The sequence below is a fragment of the Malus sylvestris genome, chromosome 17, assembly GCF_916048215.2.
Source record: "Malus sylvestris chromosome 17, drMalSylv7.2, whole genome shotgun sequence".
In the NCBI taxonomy this organism is placed as follows: domain Eukaryota; kingdom Viridiplantae; phylum Streptophyta; class Magnoliopsida; order Rosales; family Rosaceae; genus Malus; species Malus sylvestris.
The window spans coordinates 28,976,543-29,000,432 of record NC_062276.1 but is presented as its reverse complement, the minus strand read 5'-3'; the positions used below and the strand labels follow the sequence as shown (position 1 = coordinate 29,000,432).

The 23,890-nt window shown below is 36.9% G+C and overlaps 3 protein-coding genes and 2 long non-coding RNA genes across 6 annotated transcripts; 2 read left to right on the top strand and 3 right to left on the bottom strand.

Annotated features, from left to right (window-relative positions):
• Positions 1 to 1,873: 1,873 nt before the first annotated feature.
• Positions 1,874 to 5,872, bottom strand: LOC126610973 (probable ubiquitin-conjugating enzyme E2 25). Of its 2 annotated transcripts, none has more exons than XM_050279154.1 (7): positions 5,695 to 5,872; positions 5,461 to 5,563; positions 3,900 to 4,451; positions 3,622 to 3,685; positions 3,279 to 3,418; positions 2,888 to 3,199; positions 1,874 to 2,432 (listed from the first exon to the last, which is right to left on the bottom strand). In XM_050279154.1, exons 2-7 carry the CDS (start codon positions 5,524 to 5,526, stop codon positions 2,199 to 2,201), a joined length of 1,368 nt encoding a protein of 455 aa, XP_050135111.1. In that variant the 5' UTR covers positions 5,527 to 5,563; positions 5,695 to 5,872; the 3' UTR covers positions 1,874 to 2,198. The 2 variants fall into 2 exon arrangements, with proteins under 2 accessions (XP_050135111.1, XP_050135112.1); XM_050279155.1 differs by having other exon boundaries at positions 5,461 to 5,541; positions 5,695 to 5,870.
• Positions 5,873 to 6,935: 1,063 nt separating this feature from the next.
• Positions 6,936 to 8,683, bottom strand: LOC126610981 (uncharacterized). Its single transcript, XR_007618658.1, has 2 exons — positions 8,422 to 8,683; positions 6,936 to 7,149 (listed from the first exon to the last, which is right to left on the bottom strand). It is a non-coding gene; the product is annotated as an uncharacterized LOC126610981 (long non-coding RNA).
• Positions 8,684 to 11,764: 3,081 nt separating this feature from the next.
• On the top strand, positions 11,765 to 12,837 carry LOC126610979 (uncharacterized). Its single transcript, XM_050279162.1, has one exon. It carries the CDS (start codon positions 12,006 to 12,008, stop codon positions 12,747 to 12,749), a length of 744 nt encoding a protein of 247 aa, XP_050135119.1. The 5' UTR covers positions 11,765 to 12,005; the 3' UTR covers positions 12,750 to 12,837.
• A 542-nt stretch (positions 12,838 to 13,379) lies between these two features.
• Positions 13,380 to 18,044, bottom strand: LOC126610976 (mannan endo-1,4-beta-mannosidase 2-like). Its single transcript, XM_050279159.1, has 5 exons — positions 17,171 to 18,044; positions 16,561 to 16,758; positions 15,556 to 15,678; positions 15,026 to 15,237; positions 13,380 to 14,026 (listed from the first exon to the last, which is right to left on the bottom strand). Exons 1-5 carry the CDS (start codon positions 17,561 to 17,563, stop codon positions 13,621 to 13,623), a joined length of 1,332 nt encoding a protein of 443 aa, XP_050135116.1. The 5' UTR covers positions 17,564 to 18,044; the 3' UTR covers positions 13,380 to 13,620.
• Positions 18,045 to 19,470: 1,426 nt separating this feature from the next.
• On the top strand, positions 19,471 to 20,245 carry LOC126612616 (uncharacterized). The gene is made up of 2 exons (XR_007619183.1): positions 19,471 to 19,546; positions 19,811 to 20,245. It is a non-coding gene; the product is annotated as an uncharacterized LOC126612616 (long non-coding RNA).
• Positions 20,246 to 23,890: the final 3,645 nt, after the last annotated feature.

Here is a 23,890-nt window from a genome sequence, read left to right as displayed (position 1 = left end):
ACCCTTTTTAAACAGAAACTGACGAAAGATGGAACCAAATTTATGAAAGACCGCTGCAGCAAACCAAACCACTCAATGACGAACATGCATGAACAAACGAGTTTGGGAAATTAATAAAGAACAAAAAAAGGGATGTATGGTAAACAAGTTTACACGACGGAATCGATACTATAACACTAAGAGAGGTAGCAAAGCTTTTATATTAGACAAGAGATAGCTTTTTCAAGGAACTATCACTAAAAGGACTGAATCTAGGTTGATTTCAGCTTTTTTATGCAAATCTGGCTTGGGAACAGAGTTTGTATGCTTGTTTGTTTGATTGGTTGAGTATCCTTATCTATGTTGTCTCTTCTTCCTTTTATAGGCGATTTGGCCCCAGGGGTTAGGGCATTGCTCTTGCCCGAAAGCTTCTTATAGGGTAGTGAGTCATCAGCTTTTTACTTGTAGTGCCACTGGAAAGTGTCTTTTGGCTGATTGTGAGTTAGTCTTCATCACTTATCATTTCCATCATTAACACGTGGCTTATGTTTTGGCTGAGAAGGCTTCAGTTTGCCTCTAGGCTTGACGCTGGGCCTCGGGTAGATTCATCTTGTTTTGCCATCTTTGGGTCCTCTTTCAGTTTAGCTCAATATTCAAATATTAACCCAAACACATGTATTAGTATTACTTTGTTATTCTTGTTGAGAAAGCTATCATCAAGTCGATACATGACCCAATCTCCTTTTGCCTTAGACGTCGAACCCTCTTTCGGAACATAGGAAAACATTCGCTTAAACCCGATACGAGTCTCAGTCGATTCACGAGGATCAAGTTTAGCCTTGACAGGCTTATCGTTCTGGCTTTTCCATATAACGCATCCTCCAGATGAGGTCCTCTCTACCCGTGAACCCTTCTCCGTCTTCTTCTTTAACACGGTGAAAAAGTATAGAATCTTTCACCAGTTTGATCGAACAACTGCCTCCATGTTTCTTCGTTTCCATAAAGATTGCATTCAATCGCGGCGTTGCAAGAAAGCGGTAGACCACGCACCTTGTTGTTAAGAAAGTGAAGCAAAAGCTCTTTGTTGGATGGTTCGAAGTGGCATCCGACTGGTAATCCTAGGCTGCTAGCAGTCTCCATGATAACGAAGCTTGTATGTTGAAGATTCAATCGTCTCGAGGCTCGAGAGAACAGCGCGGATGTGCAGGTTGTATGAAAACAAGACGGGGTAAAATAAATGGAAAGTAGCTACTAGGTTTTGTATCAGAAAACTTGGAAGTCAAAGAAAGATACTAACTAGTGCAAATGCACTGGGTTTTGGATGATATATGTACTAGAGAATGCAACAAAAGCAAAAAAAATGAGACGGTATTTTAAGGGGTTAAATCACAGCCGTTCATCGCTAGAAATTTTTTATTTGAAAATATTAGTATTTAGGTTTATTTTAGTATTTGGGTTTTGCTTGTTAGTTTAGGATTTGGACCTAACCCATCCGAGTTAGAGTTTCTTAGGTTTAGTTCTCTATAAATATTGCTTGTAATTTAGTTTGAAAATAAGTTAGTCACAATGTAGCGGGTTTTGTAGCCATTTCGGCAATCTCAGTTTATTTAATAATACTTTTATTATTTTATAATTTATTCGTTGCGGACTCTGATATTCAACTTTTGTTTTATGGGCTTGGGTCCTAGACCATCATTTTTTCGGTTCGGGTAAATTAGTGTCCTGATTTTTCAGGTAGGGTAATTGTCCGTATGATAAGAGTTTCAATTTTATAATATATTTTTACCCTACACTTCATTGAATTGAAGTTGATATTTACGTTACGAGATATTTACGCATGATTGTGTACAACAGGAATCAAAAAGTAAAACTCGTCACGCAATCACGTGGGAAATTGACATAAATTGTTTTGGCTAGGATTGAAATAAGCATCTAAACAAGGTCACAATTAGATCAACGTAGCAATAAGCCAAGTCGCAGTTCAACATGAATTTCATCATCCACGCCATCCTACTATGCGTACATGAACTACCCCAGAATCCCGAACGTTAAAACAGACTGAAAAATGAACTAACCAATTCCAAAATACCAGTATTGGAAAGCAGATGGAAACCAAAAATACCATACGCAGGTCCAATGATTTCGTTTCACCTCGCTAATTTATCTTAAATCTTATTACCTTCCCAATCCCATCAAGTCAGCTGCCAATCAAATGTGATTCAGGCTCCAACTCGAAACTCGTCACAGTCGGTTGATCCATTTCTGGTGAAATGTGTAACGAGTGTATTCATCATCTTAGCTACAGTTGCCCGGAATTGTGAGGAGCCACTTTTTTCTGCATTCTGGGACGTGATATCAGACCCTACCAAAATGCCCTCAGTATATGCTTTACATGCTGCCAGAATATTGTGTGCACGATCGCGAAAATGGCCCAAGACAAAGTCCTCAAAATACTGCAAGAAAACTCACTTGGTTAGGTGACGGACCTACAAACATAAGATACAAAACAGAAAGCGCCTCTCAAAACAAAAGATAGCATACAAACTGACTTCCCTATTCACTTTTTTCATCTAAGCTGCTAAGATTCATTCTGGAACTTGGGGGGTTAGGTAACAGCGTAGTTTTCTAACAGCAACAGCAAGCAGAGAAAACCATCCTAGCACAACTAAATTCTACAATAATACTCGATCAGAACCGGTGTTTATACAGCAAGGCTACTTGTTTCAACCCCACAAAGCACAAATGTGAGAAAGAAAATTCCCTACTGTTCTGGTAGCAAGTCAAAGTTCAGCAGAGACAATCTACTTCATCATTCTAGTAAATCAACCCTCCATCAAGAAACAACAGAAAATGTTAATACAAATAGAAGATGAGTGTACTGTAAAGGAGATGGTTGCTGCAATCATACCTTAGGCGGCCTCCTTAGTGTATATATCATTGTCTTTAGAGATAGAATAAAGGTATCCTCATTGTACTTTTGGGAATGCCTTCGCCCTTCTGCTCCAACATACGTTCTCTCATGACCGGGCTCGTTGAAGAAGGGCTCTGTATTCAAAATAAGAGCTTGTATAGAGACTAAAACTTGTAGCATTGTTGATTGACCTGGGACCCAATTTTCATTTTGTTTGCCACTCCAAGTGCCTAAGAGACTGAGGCAAACTTTCCCACACTCGTACAAATTTGGATTCAATCGAAGACCACCTGAATAGTAGTATACCATCTGACAAAAGAAAATCAAAATTATCTACAATAGACAAAATATAAAATAAAGCACCAATGCAATAGCACCAAATACACACCGGTGGTGATTTAGGATAGTTAGTGGGGAAGAGACAATCAAAGACAAAAAGACCATCATGGTAGGGAGTGCCCGGAGGTCCTATAATTACTGCCCTCAGAAGTTCCATTCTAGCTTCATAAACCCTGACAAATATAGTGTCTGCGCAAGAAAAATTGAAATGAGAGGATATGAGCCAACCTACTAAACTAATGCCATGACATGACCAAAAAGGAAAGGAACTGATTTTGAAAAATAGGTGAAGTTTCTAATGGGGAAAACAACGGTAGCACTACAGAGAACCTAAAAACACAAGAATATTCCAACACCTGTATAATCAAGCATAGTGAATCGGTAGAACTCACCCGGTAAGTCCTTCTCCAAAATCTTCCACTCATCCTGAATTTGCTTAGCCCAAGACTTGGGTGGCTATCAAGAAACAAACACAGATTAGTCCATATTCACAAAAACAGACATACACACTCCACAATTTGCACATGCAGAGTTTATGTGTGCACTCAAGCCTGTGTCACACAGCCAGACCAGGGAACATCTATAAAGAGAGATGTGGACACGCACATGCTCACACATAAATGTTCGGGAGGGGACAGGTGTGAAGCACAAGTTCAACTAACTAACTCACCTGCCCATCTGAAAATCCCATGCGGCTAAAGTGGTGATCCGAGAAATCTTCCACCATATCAAATTGCTTAAACTGTTGAGACGTTTGCATGATACTGTCGTCATTGCTGTCTGCCGGTTCTTTAGTAGAACTTGCCTCAGAAGGAACAGTTGAACTTGCTTCACAATGAACAGTTGAACTACATGGTGGTAGATCTGAAATAGCTAGCGTCTTAGTGGATGGTTTCTCACTCGGTGATGGATCATTCAACCAGGGAAGAGTTGCTTCTACACCAGGAGGCAAGTCCACATTATCAAACTGAGATTGCAAATCATCACCAACATCATACAGAAAACCATCGTTGTCATCGTAATCATAGTCATTATCATCGTCGTCGTCGTCTTCTTCATCGTCCATGCTCATATCATCATCATTAGATGAAAAACAATTGGAAGTTTTGACAACATTTGAATTGGTTGATCCTGATGTTGAACTCTTTAGGAGATCAACATTATCTTTTGATCCGACTACACTAGATGAGTTCCCAGCATCACTGTCCATGTCCAAAGCACCCTACAGAAAGTAGTACAAATTTACAATCATGCAATGGTACATAAGACATAAGAAAAGGGAACTAATAATCATCTACTGTAAAATTACTACAGATAATACAGCTTAACTCATTCTTCCATCTCATTCTTCAAAACTTAACTGTTTCCATTACCAACCAAGTCAATTTCAATACCATTATAAAAAAAAATTCTTAATTGATCTTTGTTGGTAAACAAGCTCCCTAGGGGAGAAAAATTACTTCAAGGAAGCTGAAATTGTTCGATACTACTGCAACTAAAATATTAACATACATACCTACAAGAATTTATTTTTCTTTGCAACTTCCGTTGCATATGTAAACTTGGTATTCTTAAAATTGAAAACAATGCAATATATTGCAATAATACGAGTGGCGAGGGTAACGATAAAAGGTCAAACCAACACCAGTATTTTTAATTAACAGCAAGTACGCAACACCATACTGAAAGCTTACAACTTTGCAGATGGTAATTGTGACAATAACAATAACAGCGATCATAACAAGTTCGATGCACATTTCCGCATGGAACTAAACGGGTGGTGACGATCACAAGTGGATTTATTTACATTGCGAAAGCTCTTGAAAGTTCAATGCCAACAAAAAAGAAGACACTTTAACCGAAACAATCAGCTTTTGCTGAGACTGTAAGCTTTTTAGTGAGTGATCAAAACACTCGGTAAAGAAACAGATAAACCACTAGTGCAGAAAAGTAAACTGTGAAAAAACATATCATGTAGTTGATAACCAAGAAGTAAAGCACCAGATTACCCAGATAACTTATAAAAAAAATTGCAGGGCCTCCAAGTAAATTCAAGAATTAAACCCACAATTGCAAGGCAATCAATCAAACCCGCGAGTCAAAAAGTTCATCACAAACGACCCAAAATCGCAAAACCCCATCACAAAATTTAACAGCAACCCAGAAAAAATAAAACCCAAAAGTCGAATTGGTTAAATTAAATCAAATTAAATTACAAAAAAAAAAAGTACCTCTTGCTGCTTGAGTTTGTTGGAGACGGAGGGTTTGAGGGCTTCTCCGGAAGCGGAAGAGGCCATGTCAGAAATCCACAACTGATGACGACGACAACGATCCCTCGAAAAACAGATGGGACCAAACAACTTTAAAACGACGGAGACAGAGAGAAAGACAATTGAATATTCTTTCCTATGAAAATAAAAAAATACCGCCAGAAATCAAAGTCATCGAAAAAACTTGATCAAAACCTTTCAAAGCAAGTGTGAATTCTGAAATTCCGTCTTGAATTGTATGCGGGGAGAGAGAGAGAGAGAGAGAGAGAGAGAGAGAGAGATAGAGAGATTTTAGAGAGAGATGGAAGACTGTTGGAGAAAAAGAGGAGAGTTGGAGAGAGAGAGGGAGTAGCGAAGCGAGAGTGGGACGCCCAATGAGAAGAGGAGAGAGAAAGTGTGAGCGTTTCGCGCCTTGCTAGGTACGTTCCGCTATCGTACGCGGAAACAAAGGTACGGGCAAGGGGAATCCAATGTGTTCTGGATGACCATGTACTGAAACGTGGCGACCTTTTAGTGGTGAACCGACTTATTTTCTCTGAAGACGCCATTGAGAGTGAGTTCTATGTAGCTTATGGTGAAACACATTGTGTGTGAATACTCGTTCGGCTAATTTACCCTGCTACCTTATGGTGAAACACATTAACCAAAATTTGATGGAAGGAATAATTGGATTGGAAAGAGAGTTATTTATACCTTCCACCTGCTTTCTACGAATTTGGATTCTCTCCGTACCTCATCTTTCGGAATGTAATGATTAGGAAATATCATCGTTCAAGAGATAGAGAGACGTAACAAGATCTCTGTTTATGTGAGGTATGACAACGAAATGAGTTTATGGGATGATTATCGAATTTAATGAGATATGAAGAAGATCTATGTCCCATGGTTTATTTGATTAACTACACTCTTAGTACTACAATCTAGTAGTATTCGTTTTTATTTGTAAGTGAAAAGTCTTAACTTCACAATGAGGGGAAATTTTTGACCTGGAATTCCACCAACCATGACTTGACACTTGTACACATTACATCACCAATCCACCGCTTAACGAACTAAAAATAAAACATAATGGGTTATGGGCCCCACTAATCTCTTCTTCCTCCCTACTTTCTTCGAGAACAACAATTTAGAGGGTGTAATCAAACTATGATTCCATATGATTTTAATAGATTTTAAAATCAATATGTAGTCAATTAAGATTTTAAAGGAGGATTTTATAATACTTTGAAGTCATGGTGTAGTCAAAATAGGATTTTAAAGGATTTTAAAAATACTTCCATATTCAAGAGTAGTCAATTAAGATTTTAAAAATGTTCATGCATGTTAGGTGTTGTGAGAATGACACGCCCGACCCTGATATCCTCTAAACACTAGGGTAGACACGTGCTAGCCGACACCCAAATGTGACGAAGCCATACTATCATGCATGAGTAGAATGAAGAAATACGAATATAAATAAAAGTTATAAGTTTAGCTACAATGATTATGCAATTGTGGAACATGTTCAGAGCATACAACTAATTCGAGACTCTAGAAAGGAAATAATATAAAATTGAATGAACAAAAGGATGGGTCTTACACCGAGAGGACTCGAAGATGCCGATACAGGGAGTGCCCTGACGTCGGAATTGTACGCCTCGATTCTAAGTCCTGAGGGGGCACAAAACAAAACATGAGTGGACCAAGTTGATATATAAGTACTACTAAAACAGTTATTCATTGACGTACTAACCTCCAAAGTTTATGAAAACTCAATAGTACAATATGTAATAGGTTTTCCAAAACCCTAGCATGCCATATAACCTTCGTAAAACATATATCATACATAGTGTGCTAAATAATGGTATCAATATAGCCCAAAGGCATATAGAACTTTTCATTTAGAACAATTCATTCGCCCGTAAGCTCCTACAGCACCCATCCGAAGGCATATATAAGTATCAATCGCCCGTAGGCTCCTACAACACTTACCTGAAGGCATATATAGAAGTATCATTTGCCCGTAGGCATATAGTGACCACTAGATAAGCACAAAAATCATTAAACATAATATTTCCAAAATATAAGTATATATATCTCAACGGAGCTCAACAGCTCAAACATCATATCTTAAATCATGTTCATAGTATATAGTCATCAATCATATATACTACAAAGAACGTAAAGTCGATAAAGCATGAAACCAATTTATTCATAAATGTTTCATAAAACGTAACCATTAAATCATGCTTCTCATGTATGCATTTCTAATAGTAAAATCATGTATTTTAGAAGGGGTCAACTCATAGATACGTCGCCGTCGAAGAGCCATGCAAAATAGCGAAGACGGAAACGCCACAATAAATGCACCTAAGCACATAAAGGGTCCAATTACTAAAATTATACCATAACGAATGAATTTCAGGAAACGAATGTCATAAACGGATTCAGGACGTCGAAAAACATAAGGAAGACCTCGGGTACCCCCACTCGCCGCCGCACACGCCACCACGCGTTATTTTGGGTCGACGGTGTCGCCATGGACGGTGGCTGAGCATAGTACCTCCGATGGCAGTGCGTGTGCTCCAAGTGCCAGCCAAGGCAAACATCTACGTGTGCCCTGGGATCTGGGTTGGTTCCACATGGGTTGGGCCAAGGGTTAAATGGGTTTGGGTTTAGATAGGGCCGAAGGACCTAGGGTTTGGGCTTTAGGGCTATTAGACTTGGGCTGGATTTAGTGGGCCGAAGGCCCGGGTTTGCAAGGCCCAAAGGCCTGGGTTATAACTGGGTTTCCAGGTTTAGGTTGGAATAACCCGGTTTCCAGGCCAAATTCGCGAAGGAGGAAGTCGAAGCTTCCCGAGCTCCGTTTAACTATGATTTTCCACCTTAGCATGCGATCTACCCACAAAAATGAAAACCACTAAGAGTAAATTATGATTTTACCATTTTCAAGTCCATTTGTGGTCGGGAAATGGCTCGAAGCCGTCGGACTCTCCAAAAAAGGCTGGGTAGCCTTTGTGCTTCCCAGAGAATGAGGGAGGGAGAAGGTTGACACTTGTGGTGGGTGATGGTGATGGTGATAGTGATGCCGTCGTTGTCATCGTGTGGGTGAGTGATGTAGCTCGGGGAGAAGGAGATGAGGTTGTGAGAGAGAGAGAGAGTGAACTCGAGGAAGAGAAGAGAGAATAAGAGATTGTGAGGGGAAAAGAAGAAAAGGGTCCACGTGGTAGCCAAGAAGATTGGAGGGTCGGGGGCTAAAAAGGAAGATGGCCCCACCCGGCTTACCAATCAAGGCCCAAAAAAATCACTAAACTATCTTTCACCTGAGAAATGTCCAAAATGCCCTCGTTCCAAAATCCGTAAATTTAATCGGTACGGGTTGTTACTGAGAATGCTAAGAATTTGCTAGGTTAATTTTTCAAAATTATGCCTTATCTTTTTTAATCATATTTAAGTTGGGCATCCTAGAGAAGAAGAAGATGGTACCAAATTCATATTTTAGTTGGGTGATAAAGATTAGAGTTTCGGGTGGGTGGTCATAGTGGTAGGAGTGATTGGTTGTGGGTGGACAACATCTGACATCAAGTGGGTGATCTTGGCGGTGGTAGTGGCGAATATTTGGATGCAGGTGGTAGTGGTGAATATTTGGATGCAGGTGGTGGTGACGGTTTTGGTTAGAGATTGGTTGGTTGCCGGTGTGCATAGAGACGGCGAAAGGAGGGAAGATAAAAGGCCGTAGTTGTATTAGTAAAAAAGACCTTTCAATTTCCAAAAGAAGGGAGAGAGAGGAAGGAGATACTAGGGGTCCAAACTCCAATATATATATATTTTTTTATATTTTGAAGATGGACTGGTGTCAAAAATGTGTACAGGTGTCAAGTAATGGTTGGTGGAATTCCAGGCCAGCAAATGAACTCAATATTTGGAAAAATGTCTTCACAATGAGCTGGCAATAATAGAGTTGGGTGGGTGGAGTCATAGAGGGAAGGGGAAGGGTGGGTGCAGACGAGAGGGGAGGAACTAGGAAAGGTGGGGAGGGGTGAGGGAGGAGACAGCCAAACACTTTTTTTTTTTTTTTTTTAATTATTAATTTTTTAATATTCACGTAACGTTCAGTCATTGTCCACGTGGAAGTCACGTTACCAGTTAACGGTTGATTTAATAGTAACCTTAACAGATATATGAAAATGTCATAAAATTATGACTTCAGATACCACTCTAGATGAAAAAAAATTGATTTACCAAATGTTGAAAACCAATAAACTAACATTAACTCCAAATTTTAATTTTACTACACCATACAATTGCCGCGATGTGGTTTCGTATTCTGATGTCATCAATGGTTCAAATAGGCAGTTAATCAATTTTTTTTCGATACATATTAATCAAGTTATTATATCAATCAATATCAAACAATCCACCAATTTTGTCTTTAAATTTCAATCGGGGATTAGGGTTAAAAATCCTACTTTAAATAAGAGTAATTGATTTTGGAACAAGAATTAGGAAGGGGAATTGGGGCTGAGAGGTGCGCCAGCGAGATGTGGTGGTGGACGGGGTTTGGGGGTTAAAGTTTTGAAGGTTGAGATAGAAGAAGATGGAGGAGAATCGAAATTAAGAAATGGAGGGTCAATGAAATGGCGACTCGGGTCTCTATATATTAAGAGATTTTTTAATGTGATATGTACATTACGTGTTATTATACAAATAATGAGATATATATGTTAAAAAGTTAATAACTTAAAAAATAAGATTTCTCACAATTCTTATTAAAACACGTAGTGTACCACTTGTGTTCTCGTTACAATTAAAAATTTATTCTATATATTTTATTTTCTACTTTTTATTTTATTTTTTAACTTGGCTTAAAACGATGACGATTAGACATGTCATTTAAAATACAAAAAAGCTAAAGGTTAGCTGCTGAAGCTTGTTGGGTGGGACCCTTTATCGAACAATTGGTGGAGAAATTTTTAGGTGTTCCCGTCACCCCACATCACCATCACACTTGGTGTACCCATCCAATCAGGGGATGTCACGTTTCTCATTAAAGTGTTTGTTTAATTGATTTTCTTAAAAGTTAAATCAGAAATATTCTTTAATGGAAAACGTGGTATCTCCTGATTAGATGGGTACACCAAGTGTCCATGATGATGTGGGGTGATGGGAACACCTAAAAATTTCTCCAATTGGTGGGCATACCACTGGATCAGCTCGCACCACTTTGCTGTGTGTCACCAACTTTATTTTCTTTTATTATATACAGTTTTATTTTTACACATTCGTATTTAATTTGATTATTTTTATTTTGTTTTTGACAAATCCCCTTAGGAATTATTATCCTTTCCTTATTGCCTAGTTTTTTTTTTGTCCAAGCATGTTTCATTAAAATAGAGGCTTGATTTTATACTAGTAGAGATAGATAATATATTGGCTTCTATTATTTGCATTAACTTAATTGTCTTGCACTCATAATCCAAGGAAAAAAAAATTGATTTTAGATGGTAGGAAAAAGCTTGTTGAATCCATAACTGAGAAAACTAGAAAGGGAAAAGGTAAGAGCATCTCTCTGGAGATGTCAAATTTTGAACATAAATTTTTTATTTAACAGAATGACCTATGCGGCACTTTAATAATGTTTAAGAGCACTTCTTGTGTTGGAAGGGCCCCTAGGGCAATTGCTTATTAAATCCCTTCCAATGAATAGTAACTGCTTGTAATGAACAATAATTGTTTTTTGCATCTCTACCTCTAAATTGAATAGCCATAGCAATAGGCAATAAAATAATAAAAAATATTTTTATTTGTAATTTCAGATAGAATTTTTAGTCGGTCTCGTTGCACCATGTGTCATTAAATAAGAAATTACAACCCAAAGTATTTGAGAAAATATAAAATTATGGTGTAAGGTAAAAAATAATGATAAGATATTTATAGAAAAATTAAATCAATTGGTTTTTAAATTTTTTAAATTTTAAAAAATTTAAAATTTTTTACTAACTCAATCCATTACAATAAATGTTTAATAAAATAATAAAATGCATTTAGCAATTAATTCAAAAAGATTTGAAATTGATTTTTTTTTTTTTTGTACATTGATATATCTTTTAAATTATATAATGGGCAACCTAATTTAGTATCGAATTCAAAAGCCGCTCTTAACAATATTTAAACATTTCAACATCTTATTTAATTTAGTATCGAATTCAAAAGCCGCTCTTAACAATATTTAAACATTTCAACATCTTATTTAGAGATGGCTCTAACCCTGCATTTTGCCCAAATGATGGCGCCAAAAATATTTAGGAGATCTGGCTCCCTCCCATAACATCAGAACTTAAAACCCTCGAAAATATTTAGCGCGAAAATTATGCCGCCCAAAAATTCCCGCCACACCACCTTCTTTATAACCCCCTTATCAAATCTGAAAAACTCCAAATCCATTAATTATATCGCTTCTTCCTATTGCCCCCCACCTGTTTGTCGAAATTATCGAACCAACGTTTCAGCCTTTTCATTCAGCAGCCATGGTGATGAAGCTCAAAACAATTAGCCCCGCCAAGTTCTTCGGAAACACCCTCCCCCGCCCCCGCTTCTACACCGATGTCAAGTTCAACGACCACCGCGTCGACCCACCTGCCGACGTCCTCGACCCCTTTCTCTCGTGGGCCAACGAGGCCCACTGGACCATGGGCGGTCTCAGCTTCAAGCGCCTCAGGCTACAGGGCCGCATCGAAGGCAGCGTCGGCAAACTCCGCGCGCAGAGGGAGAAGATCGAGAATGAGAAGCAAAAGCTTGCGAAATCCGCAAATGGGTCGGGTCGTAATCAGCCCAACGGCAAGAGGGCTTCCTCTGATTCGCCCCCTCCGGCTCCGATCGTGACAAAACGCCGGAGGTTCTTGGATGTGATCAGTGAGAGCGATGAGGAGGAACAGGAGGCAGAGGTTGTGAAGGGGAAGAGGCTTGTGAAGAAGCTGGTGGATGAGTTTGATAAGGTGGCTTTGGAGGCTGATAGAGATAACAGCGTGAGCCCCTCAAAGGGTTTGAGTGGCGGATCGGAGGGAGCGTCCACAAGGAGGACTCGGAGCCGGAGATCGGAGGAAGAGGAGGCTGCGGAGACCGTGTTGAAGGTGGCAGAGGAGGTGAATAAGCTGAGTTTCAAGGACAAGAAATTGAAGGGTAAAAGCAGCAAGGGGAAGGAGAACAAAGAGAAGGCCTCCGGTATTGTAAATGGCACTAGGACTTCGCCCAGATTGGCAAAACGTAGCTGAATGTTGATGTAGTTTCTTTGCATTTTCAGATGTATGAAGAAAAATCTGCTTTATATAAATATTTATTTATTGGTGTTGATTGCAGAAATTATATGTTTAGCCATTTATTGCTCTTCTCATTCCATTAAATTCGGGTTATGCATCCGGCGAACATACACAAAGAAGTAGTGTTGTTAATTTCTTCACGCTTGTTTTAAGTTCTAAGGCAGCAATCTGCCCACCTAAATATGTTATACGCATTTGTTGGGGAGAACTAAGATCGGATTGTACCAAATGCGTACGAGTCCGGCGACATATGTAAAGAAATATCATTAGTTTCTTTATGCTCGTTTCAAGTTCTAAGTTGGAAATCTGTCCATTTGAATGTGTGGCATTCATTCGTCAGGAAGAAATAAGATTAGATTGTACCAAATGTGTTGTATGCATGAGTAGATGCTCTTCAGTTTCGGTTACAGCGGTTCAGTATACACACAAGTCACGTCAGGAGTGAGATAGGCATATGGGAATAATTTCCACGAAACGTATAATTTTCGTGTGATTGCATAACATGAGGTATAATTTGCATCAATTGAAGTTATGAAGACGAAATTCCACCAGAACGAAAGCGGTGTGAATAAAAATCAAACGAAGTAGAACAATCATGCAGGTTGGCTATAAGTATCAGATAACATTTCTTACAAGCAAAGCAACCTAATTCAACAATTCCAAATGACTTCTTTTGGCCGTTAATCTGTACTCTTTCATCGTGAAAAGCTTTGAGAACATCACAACTAATGCAGTTCCTACAACTCATTTAAACACTGTCAAACCGTAAATATATAACCCCAACTCCCCAAGGAAACAAATTTTTCTGCTGACAAAAATAAGCATTTCACTGTCTTTGCGAACACAAGTCTTTCAAATTTCGCTGGTGTTGAGTTGGTCCATTGAGTCTAGCCAACCTGCACGATTGTTCTATCATCATCTTATACTCAGACGGACTTTCCCATGGAATTATCCCAAACTCATCATTATACTCGTCCATTCCTCCAACGAAAAACTGCCAGGCTAAAGCACCTGCTCCAGACTGGTTTTTCTTGGCAGATTTGTATATCACGTCTAAAATAGTTTTGTAAAACCTAACACGCTGAGATGGTTCAAAGTCCTTGTTCTGGTTTGACAACCCATATTCGGTGAACATGACAGGTTTGTTCAGTTCATTGTCTCCGTCTTCAATGTGAGAACGCATCCACTTGTAGACAAATTTGAGGTTATTGTGAAATTCTTCATCATGGAACCTACCCACAAAGTGAGGACGAAGTGAGTACTGGTTAGATGTACCATAAGGAATATACAAGGGCAAACATCCTTTCACAAAATTATGACAGACATGAGGTTGGGGACGAGCTGAACTAAAGGATAGAAAAGACTGAATTACATTCTAGAATGAATCAAATGAAATAGGGCAAATGAGATGACTAAACACTGAACAAAATCTACAATAGACTACATAAAATACTCTTGCCAAATAGTTTGAGATATCATGGTAACCTTGACCACACATTCAATCACGAATCCACCTGGTCAATAATTTGAATTTGAAGTACGGATAAAATGAACATGTTCCTATATTTATAATTATTATCTCATAGTTCCTAGGAAGACTTGGAAAAGACTATAAGAAAAGATATGGAGTACTTGGAGCTGGCGCAAAACCGAGCAGTGGCGTTCTAGGATTCATACAGCCAACCCCACTTAGTGAGATAAGGCTTGGTTGTTGTTTATTCTCTCATAGGCCACTAAATCAGTTCATTCTTTTATACCGTTTCAAAATATGATTGATGAGTTGTATCACTGTACATCTCACCCGTTCATATCTAAATTAAAGACTTAGAGAATGGTACATAATAAACCTTATTTGATATATAGTCAAACTCATGGGTGAGCACAAACATCCGTGTCAACTATTGGATCACAATTAGTTTACATTTATTCAATAAAGGTCCTTTTTCAAGATTTGAATTTAAAAAAGGTGGACTTAGATCCAAGGTTAGCATGGATTGTTTGCTCAATTGAGCCTTTATGATAAGACCCCAGTTAGGTATATGCATCTCCATCGTTTACTCAGTTAGGTAAGATACATCTATATATCCTCAAGTATCCATATCTGATTATGTACTTAATAGACAGGGACCGTGCATGCATTCGTAAGATTTCTAACAGGTTGGCAAGATGTGACGTCCCTCATATCGACTTGAGAAATTTCATGCGATGTAAATAAACATGCAAAAGCTTACCAATGGTCAGGGTAGATATGAACAGAGGCAAAATCAATATTGGGGATCTTGGAGTTGCGAATAAAATCTGAGCCAAGTCTGGATGCCCACATTTCTGGATTCACAGTTAACCTTTTAGGGCTTTTAGGACCATAAAACCCTTCAAGGCCCACAGTCAGTAGATGGTTCTTGTCAATTGCTTTCACAAAAGCTGACATTTCTTCTATCCAATCCTGCAACATTATAATATACAATTAATTCATGTTATAATAGCAGAGGTTACTGAGCCCCCCTCCCCCTCACCATCCCACCACATCCCACCCCACCCCACCCCCAACGAGGTTCGTTTTACACATACCAAATTCGGTTTAAAAAATGATAATAAATAGATATATTTAATTAAATTATTGTAAAATGGTTAGTTATAGCCATTTTATTAGTTTTAGTTATGGCTATTAATTTAATTTAAAATTAATAATACTCAAATCTTCTTTAATTTAAAATTAATATTCATAATTGTAAGAAGGCAGTATCGATAGTTGAAAACATACTTGGAGAGTGTCACCTGAAGCATCAGTTATGCAACGAGGTTCGTTTATTAATTCCCACGCGAAAATGGTAGGATCATTTCTATACTGAATTCCATTGAGAGTATTCTTCCTTGTTAGGAGAGTCTGGAGGAAAAAAAAAAAGGAAATGAATTAGAATTGGCTATAAACCTATAAATCTTCATAACACCAAAATTGATTAAAACAAAGATTCTTGCGGTTTCTGTTATTGTAGAGACACAATTCACTGAAGGAAAAGTAATGACCTATTCAGGATACCAAAGGTACAAAATCATTTAACTCATAACATTCAAACACTTTAGAATCCACAACAGTTAAACATGCCCTCCATAATATTATATTTACAAATGGCTACCAAAATCCAGAGATTTGACATGTATCTCATAGATCTTAAACGCCACAATCCTATTAATGGTTGCTCGGTGCTTTAAAATTCATAATTTTCCTCAACTTCATGTGACCATGAGTAAAAAAATCTGGCACTCAGTTAGATCCTTCCATTTGTATCTTAGTAGGAACAGGGGAAAGGAAAGCATAAGAAAGTTAGATAGGCCAAAGAATGAAACATTTCAGGTTCTTCTATCCACACGATTCTGTATGAGATCCAAATGGAGATTTAGTACAATCTTTCCAATTGATCAGGACATTATGAGGTTTTGCAGTCTTAGTCGTTATGTGTCACCAAATGTTCAGCAAGTAAAACCTAGTAGTGTTTAGTACGTCATCTTGGCAGCAAAACTTTGTCCGCATACCTCACCTTCATGGCAACATAAATACTTCTGGGTGAACTGAAGTATCCTATGAAATGTTAGGACTCCCAAAGTTTAACCGCATACCAAATTTTGTTTCTTCATTTCAAAATATAAATAAATGTATCAATGGCATTACTATAAACAGTTTTCCATTAAGATTATGAGCTGTCCAAGTATAATCAAAGAGCAGTGCAACCTTTTGTTCCTGGAAAGTAAAGCAACATAACAAAATTACCTTGACGTAGTTCTTGAAATAAATGCGAATAGATGGATCGAAGAAAAATGAGTCATTGGAAGCGCTCAAACCAACACCTTCTTCCCATGCCCACTTTACATACTGAGTCTTCCCGCCATATGCTTGCAAGTTATTAACTAAGCAAAGAAGCAACCTGATGCCCTGTTGTCTAGCTTCTACAATGACATGATCCAAAGCCTGCCACCAGATCAAGCTGTTATGAAAAAGAACAAAATACGGAGAAATATCGCTAACTAATGGTCTTCTTAAGATAACATAAGGAATGTCGAAAAATAACTAGATATGGAACCGTAATTTTACTACTTTCGTTACACCGAACCGTAAATTTACTACTTTAGTAGCAAACCTTACTGATAATACATTCATGTATAGATATGGCAAAACAGGATCACCACTTATGTAAGCCCCCAAATTGCACCACCCAATCAAGTACGCAGAGATAGGTTAGAACTCGATCGCAGTAAACAAAGTCTCTAAATTTATGTTCAATGAAATCCTAATCCAAAGGTTCCCACTTCCCACAAAACAGCACATCAACACTTTCAATACGAAGAAAAAAAGATTAATATACATGGATTATTAATATTACCTTGAACACTTGCTCATTGAAGTGACCAGGGGAAATCTGGAGGGCATTGTAGTCGCCGTCATTAAACGCCCAAGTCCGGCAGACGGTGAGGCCCATTTTCGCACCGGCTTGCAGTATCTGCCGGACCCTCGGCTTTCTATGCTCATCCACACTATTATCCATCAGCCAGTAAGAATTCCACCCATTAATGTAAAATGCCTTGCCATCCAACATGAACTGAGTCCCATTCCTCCCCACAAAACTCAATTTCGTTTGGTTGCCAAAATTCGACCCCAAGTTACCGAAAGACATGTAGATGAAGGCCACACACGATGCGAATCCGATAATCGGGTAGAACAGGGCATTTCCTGCCACTACCATTTTCTTCTTCTCTGCAGAGGAACCCAAGATCATAAAAAGCCCCAAAATTTCGGCGGATTTGAAGGATTTCAGGACACCCTTTTGGCTAAATTTCAATAAAATTACGAAATTTATTGGTGCCCAGATGAGATTATTATCCTCAGAACCCAGATGTGAACACCCAGATCCTTCTCTTGCTAAAAAATGTACATTGGTGTCCTGATATATATTTAAGTGGAAAAGGAGAATAGGGAAGTTTATGCAGCAAGCGTGGGGGAAGGTTTGAGGGCATGTGGGGAATATGGTAGAGATATTAGAGCTAACATGTTCAACCAAGAAAACAATAGTCAAAAATGGAAAAATGGAAAATTGGAAAATTTTTCAATGGAATGGAGAGAGAGAGAGAGAGAGAGAGAGAGAGAGAGAGAGGGAGGTGGGTGTGTGGGTGTGTGGGGCGGTATGGGGTGGTGTGGTGTGGGGTGGTGTGGTTGCAGTGTTGGTATCAAGCTGTTTGCTGCTGAGTTGTGTTGTGCGTGTAGATCTGAGTACCTGATTTCACTGCTTTTCTTGAATTTTAATATTTCTACTGAACAGGTTTGTCCTGTTCAACTTCAATCTCACCAACGCAACGGATAAAAGTAGGGCAATTAGCAGCAGTACAATGGTTGAAGTTTTGATCACAATTTAAAATGAAAAATTTGATTCTAATCGTCATCCTTTATTTTTCTATTTCATTAATTAATTTTTTTTATTAATCTTTACTAATTAATAAAACTCTCTTTGTCAACCAAAAGAGGGTGAAAAGACAAATTAGTCTTCTATCACAAAAAAAAAATGATGGGCAATAATGTAATTTCACATGTCCAAATTTTACTATTTTTATTGAAATCTCATCTAAAAATACCTCCAATATTAAAAAAAAAAAAAAAACCAAAAAAAAAAAACCTTCTACTCCCCCACGTTCTCCCTCTCTCCCTCTCATTTTCTAAAAAAATGTGTTCTTACACATTTGTGTGTAGGCAAATGCTAGTTTTTTTTTATTAAAATTCTTTAGTTTCTATTCACGTCATGATTTGAATAATAATAAATTTATATGCAGCATATTTAAGTTTTATAATTAAAAATTATTTACGTTACAATTGGTATATTTATAGTATTTATAGCTAAATTCTGTATCAAATATTTTACTTTTAAATTTGTACCTAAATTTACAACTATATTTTAATCTGTATCAGTTTTTTTTTTTAGTTTTAATTTGTCCTCATATACTTAATATCTTTTTCTATCCATACTTTTAAACTTTTTTAATCATTTATTATACCCAAAATTTTAAATTTTGATATGTACCCTAAATCAGGTCGAAGTATATTTTTGTGGATACTTAACATTTTTTCCTTTCGACATTGAGATTGTGTAGATTTTTTTGAACAAAAATAAGATTGGTGCATTTTTTTGACATGGAGAATGTGTATGGTGGATATATTTTTTGACATTGAGAACTATATATAGATGTGAGATTAATTTTTTGAGTTTTTATATCCCACAAGTTGTGGGTCTTAAATAATATCCCATATTTCCAATAAAAGAAAGAAGAAGAAAGGATATCCCATAAAATGGGGATTTACAAATTTCATAATTTGTAACTTCTATAAGAAAAATTAATATGGAATTTAATATGCTAAGGTATACAAAGTTAAAGGGATTTTGATAAAATTGAAAATCAATAAAATTTCAGTAAAAACAGTGATGATTAAGGATCGCATCCAAAGTTAAAACATTGCTCTCTTGATCAAATTTGTTTGTGAAAATTTCATATTATCTTTCACTAATTAGAAAGAAGAAAAAAACGTAACTACGTCCTAACGACACCCAACGAAACCCTCTGACACAGATTTCAAAACACCATATAACATTTAATTGAAGAAACTATCTCCTCCTTCATTTTATACCAAAACAAAACACTCAACCAAAACAAAACACTCAAAACGGAAACCTCTCTTCCGCAGGAGTGACGGACGGAGTGTAACCGTCCAAATCGTAAGCTCTGCCACGGGCGAACCTATAGATTAAGATTTGTTGTTGCATTCTACTACATTATGCTTTACCCATTATCTATTTTTGAGAATGATTTATTTTCATAATTTTTTAGTTGAACTCATTGAAAAATCTGCAGTTTTGGACCTTTGAATTTGTGTAAATATAGCATTTAGAAATGTAGTATGGTAGACCTTGAATTCCCAAATTGGCGACAAGTTTCAGAGTGGCTTGAAACGTTTGTTGTTAAATGCCATTGTTCAACAGAAAGGGATGGAACTTCGACGCTGCTGTGTTACGGTGGGAAGTTGGTTAAGGAGGAAGATCGTTTTACATACGCCGGGGGTAAAGAAAAACAGTTGAAGTTTTCTGCAGCGGGAAGCAAATCAGTGGCACTTGAGGCTGTTGGGGAATTCAAGATTTCTGCACAGTGCACCAACAGTTTGGCACACCGTTGTGATCATGGACATGCAAAAGGAATGGCGCAAGGTTTCGAGGTTTTTCGACCGTCTGCAAAGCGGGAGGTATTTCGGAATATTATCAGACCCGGTCTTCTCATCACCTACTTGCTCACTATATAATAAATACTTATGTGGTTTCGTGTTAATTATATAATGTCACGTGTAAATGTATTTTTATTTGACATTGCATTTAGTCACATTGGCATTTGGTGAATAAGATTTATAAGTTTTAAGGTTTATAGTCTAAGACTAAAAGGGATCCTTAAGCAACAAACAAATGAAATTGTGTGACGGAAAACAATAATATTTTTTGTTTTAAACAAAAATGTTGTGTGAGGGTTCGATTGGTTTGAGTACTATATATATTGCTCTCTTTTAATCTCCTTAATCAAGCTGTCTTTAGTTTTTTATTTTATTTATTTATTTTTTGGTAAAGGGTAAATTCATTGTTGGAATCCATTTCAAGCATCACTCTGAAAAACCTCAGATCGTTACTCCCCTAACAGTCTTATATAATGTTTAAGATTGTTCGTGAGTGTCATTACCAACGCTCACCCATTTTTTTTTTTGCTGCTCACTTTGTATGTATTTATCATAAACATTTACACTAATAACTGAGTGAGAAAATACGATAAGTGAATGGACATAACAACACTCTTATTCGTGAAGTATACATGGCCTTATATTAACATTTTTGCCCCTCAAATCTTGATGAGGTGCACGTCACGTGAACAAACCAAAGTGATGATAAGGAGACAAATGAGACATTAAAAGAAAGTTGGAGAAGTATAGAATACAATAAAACCAATTTAGGAACGAAAGTGAAAGACTGTTAATTATTAAGGCAATGTGCTGGAGTTGGTAGATGCTTTGTTCTTCATTGGAGAAATCTTTGGTCTAACTTAAAAAAAGAAAAAGAAAATAAGGATTGAAGTTGAGGGTTCTTTCCCTTTACCAAAAGAAAAGAAAAGGAAGAAGAATGATTCCTTACTTCCTCCTAATTGTTGTACATAATTTGGGCCTTTATTAAAATTGATAATTGTTCCCTCCTAAATCCTAATCATTTTATTCCTACTATTAAGTGGTTACTGACACTTAGCACTACGGTCTAGTGATATACTTCTTCACTTGTAAGTGTTTAGGTTCCATTCTCGCAAAACATGAATTTGAACCATATTATTACTAGCCCACCCTCCTCTTTCAACTTAATGTAGATAATATCGTTTGTTAAAAAAAATGTGATTATTGTTGAAGGAAATTTTAGAGGTTGAGGGTAGGAGAGAGACATCAAGAGAGAGAAAGAGAAAACTTTATGAATTGCACCTGCTCTCTTGTAGCTTTATGCCTTTATTTATACTAATCAAGTGTTCTTTACTTGCCTCAAAAGTAATACAAGTCATAAAGAGGTTCATCCCCCAAATCCTATTTGAATTCTACTTTTAAATTTACACAATCACATTGCTAAATAATATTAACTACAATAATCACTACTTTTTAGAGATTTCGATTGGGATTTCGCACCTTTTTATATAACTTTTTGTGTGTGTAGATTTTAGAAAATAAATGATAAAGAGATGAGAGGTGTGATAGCCAAAAAATCATCTTTTTTCATCCATGTTAAAAGAAAACATCATCTTCATCATCCCATTAATTTTCAGACAAAATAATTGGTACAAATTATTATCTCCATCAGTTTAAAAAGTAAGGCACTTACTACATGTTTATACAATTAACTACATTTCAATATCGCATCGTGGTATTAGATATATTCAATTAACATTCCTTTTCTGAAAAGGGATGCATCTGTGTTGAATAGACAATTATTTCACTTGCAAACATATTTTGGTGGAATACATATATGATGGGGTTGCTCGATATTGTAATAAGTTGATCACTTTATGACACATGACAAAATTTCTATTATTTTATGTACAAGAAAATTAAAAGAAGAAGACGACATTTAATTAAGAAAAGTGATTGAATAATTGATAATTCATATAAGAAGCACGCGTACGGAAGCGAGAGCATGGGATTCGGGGATTCACAAAAACTCAAAGAACCTCTCTTCCTAGCCCTCTCTTGTAAGATCTAAGTGAAAACGAAAGTCTTTTCAATTTTTCTGGCAAATAGGACGACATTTTTTCTTACCTGGTGATTCGAAGCCGATTCCTGCCGTGCCAAGCCGAATACTAACGAGTTATGCTGCTCTCGGTCCCACTTTAGCTCCCCGAGCGCAATTCATCACTATTTTTGACAAACTCATGCTTCCTAGTAATTGATGGGTTAAAAGGTTATTTGCTACCAGTATATTCTAGAAGTGAATATTTTGACTTTTTAGGTTGTTCGGATTAATGTAACTTTCGTTTGATGTATTAGTTTTGAGCTCATTACATATGGATTCAAAGAAAATGATGAGATCTACAAGATACAAGCCTAGTAAAAATTGGCCAAATTCCAGCGTTTACTAGCCCAAAACGTGATTAAATATTTCTAATATTTTGTTATTTGTTAATTTTTTTTCTCATTTGGAGTTAGGGTTTGCTAAGAATATTTAAACGACTTTTAGGGTTGTATTTTAATTATCTTATCATATTATTTATCAAAATTTGAGAGTTTTTTCTTAATTCTCTAGTGTTCTAGAAACCTATTTAAGGGTGACCATTCGTATCCCTTTTATCTATAACTTCCGCCGTGTTACCTTGAGAATTCTAACAATTTGTTTAATCAATACAAGTTGTGATCCAAATCTTGCAGATATTTCGATTCAAGCGAATCATGACCCTATAACTTTAATCCGATTAATTCGTAACAAATTAGTATTTGCATTTCGTGAGGGTTAGTCTAGCTATAGATGAAATTGTTGATTAATAAGAACAAAATAAAATAATATATAAAAATCAACATTCAATGAGATACAATAATTGTGATGGGCGATTTTTACTTATCACTTGTCACATTATTGTGATATTATATACACGAAGGCAACAATATATTTATACTAAAGAATGAAAAAAATAACTTAGTATTCAAACCTAATCACAATTAAAAAAATATTGACGATGAGGTTACTATTTTGTGATAATAGTACACTATCCACCCACCTTACCCAAATGCACCTCTATATCTATGCACCCTCATAACATTTGTAAGTCTAAAATCGTGTGAAGAAGATATTAGGATTAGTTGTGCTCGCACACATGTTGATCTGTCAGTTGAGGGAATGTGTGCCACTGATCGTATCATCCTCAACCAATCAATTCATCTCATAAAATAAAATTACCAACAAAATTAAGTTGCAGTAATGTAATTTGTTCACCATTACAGTGTTTTGTACTGGTGTATGCGCGTGACAAGTTGGCAAGTATTTGAGCCATTGAGGCAAGAGTGAATATTACCAAACACAAAGGCCAAAGGATGAGATGCTTTGCCATAAGACAGGTGACATGCTATGACTAGCTAGCATATGGAAGTTTCCATTGCCTGTCGGCATCATTCCCTACTTCATTTGCACTAATGGCATTGCACTTTCAACGGCTCTCAAGCAGTGAAGCTTTAAGCTTAGGGAAATGATATAATTACTAATATATATATTTTTTATTTTATAAATATACCGTTTTTATCGGTTAAGTTAGAATCAATATGATTCTTATCTGCAAGTGGTGGATTGTCTTAGTAGTTAGAGCTTTCTTTTTCAACCCACTACATTCTGGCATCAAGCTCTCTCCCTTCCTGAATGTAGATTAGATTAGTGTAGAATACCGGCACATGGGTCAAGAGTTTTGAGCCTACTTCGAGGACAACAAACTGTCTCCGATATTATGTTAAGTACCTAGTTCTAGGACGGTTTTCTTGAATTCGATAGTGTAAACTTGACTAGCATTCGATA

Coding starts and splice junctions, on each gene's coding strand:
- LOC126610979 (XM_050279162.1), top strand. CDS start 12,006: ATGGTGATGAAGCTCAAAACAATTAGCCCCGCCAAGTTCTTCGGAAAC.
- LOC126610976 (XM_050279159.1), bottom strand. CDS start 17,563: ATGATCTTGGGTTCCTCTGCAGAGAAGAAGAAAATGGTAGTGGCAGGA. Junction 15,679..16,560: donor ATTTCAAGAACTACGTCAAG/GTAATTTTGTTA, acceptor TTTTTCCTCCAG/ACTCTCCTAACAAGGAAGAA. Junction 15,238..15,555: donor CTTCAGGTGACACTCTCCAA/GTATGTTTTCAA, acceptor ATAATGTTGCAG/GATTGGATAGAAGAAATGTC.
- LOC126610973 (XM_050279154.1), bottom strand. CDS start 5,526: ATGGCCTCTTCCGCTTCCGGAGAAGCCCTCAAACCCTCCGTCTCCAAC. Junction 3,686..3,899: donor TGGGATTTTCAGATGGGCAG/GTGAGTTAGTTA, acceptor GTTTCTTGATAG/CCACCCAAGTCTTGGGCTAA. Junction 2,433..2,887: donor CACTAAGGAGGCCGCCTAAG/GTATGATTGCAG, acceptor GTTTTCTTGCAG/TATTTTGAGGACTTTGTCTT.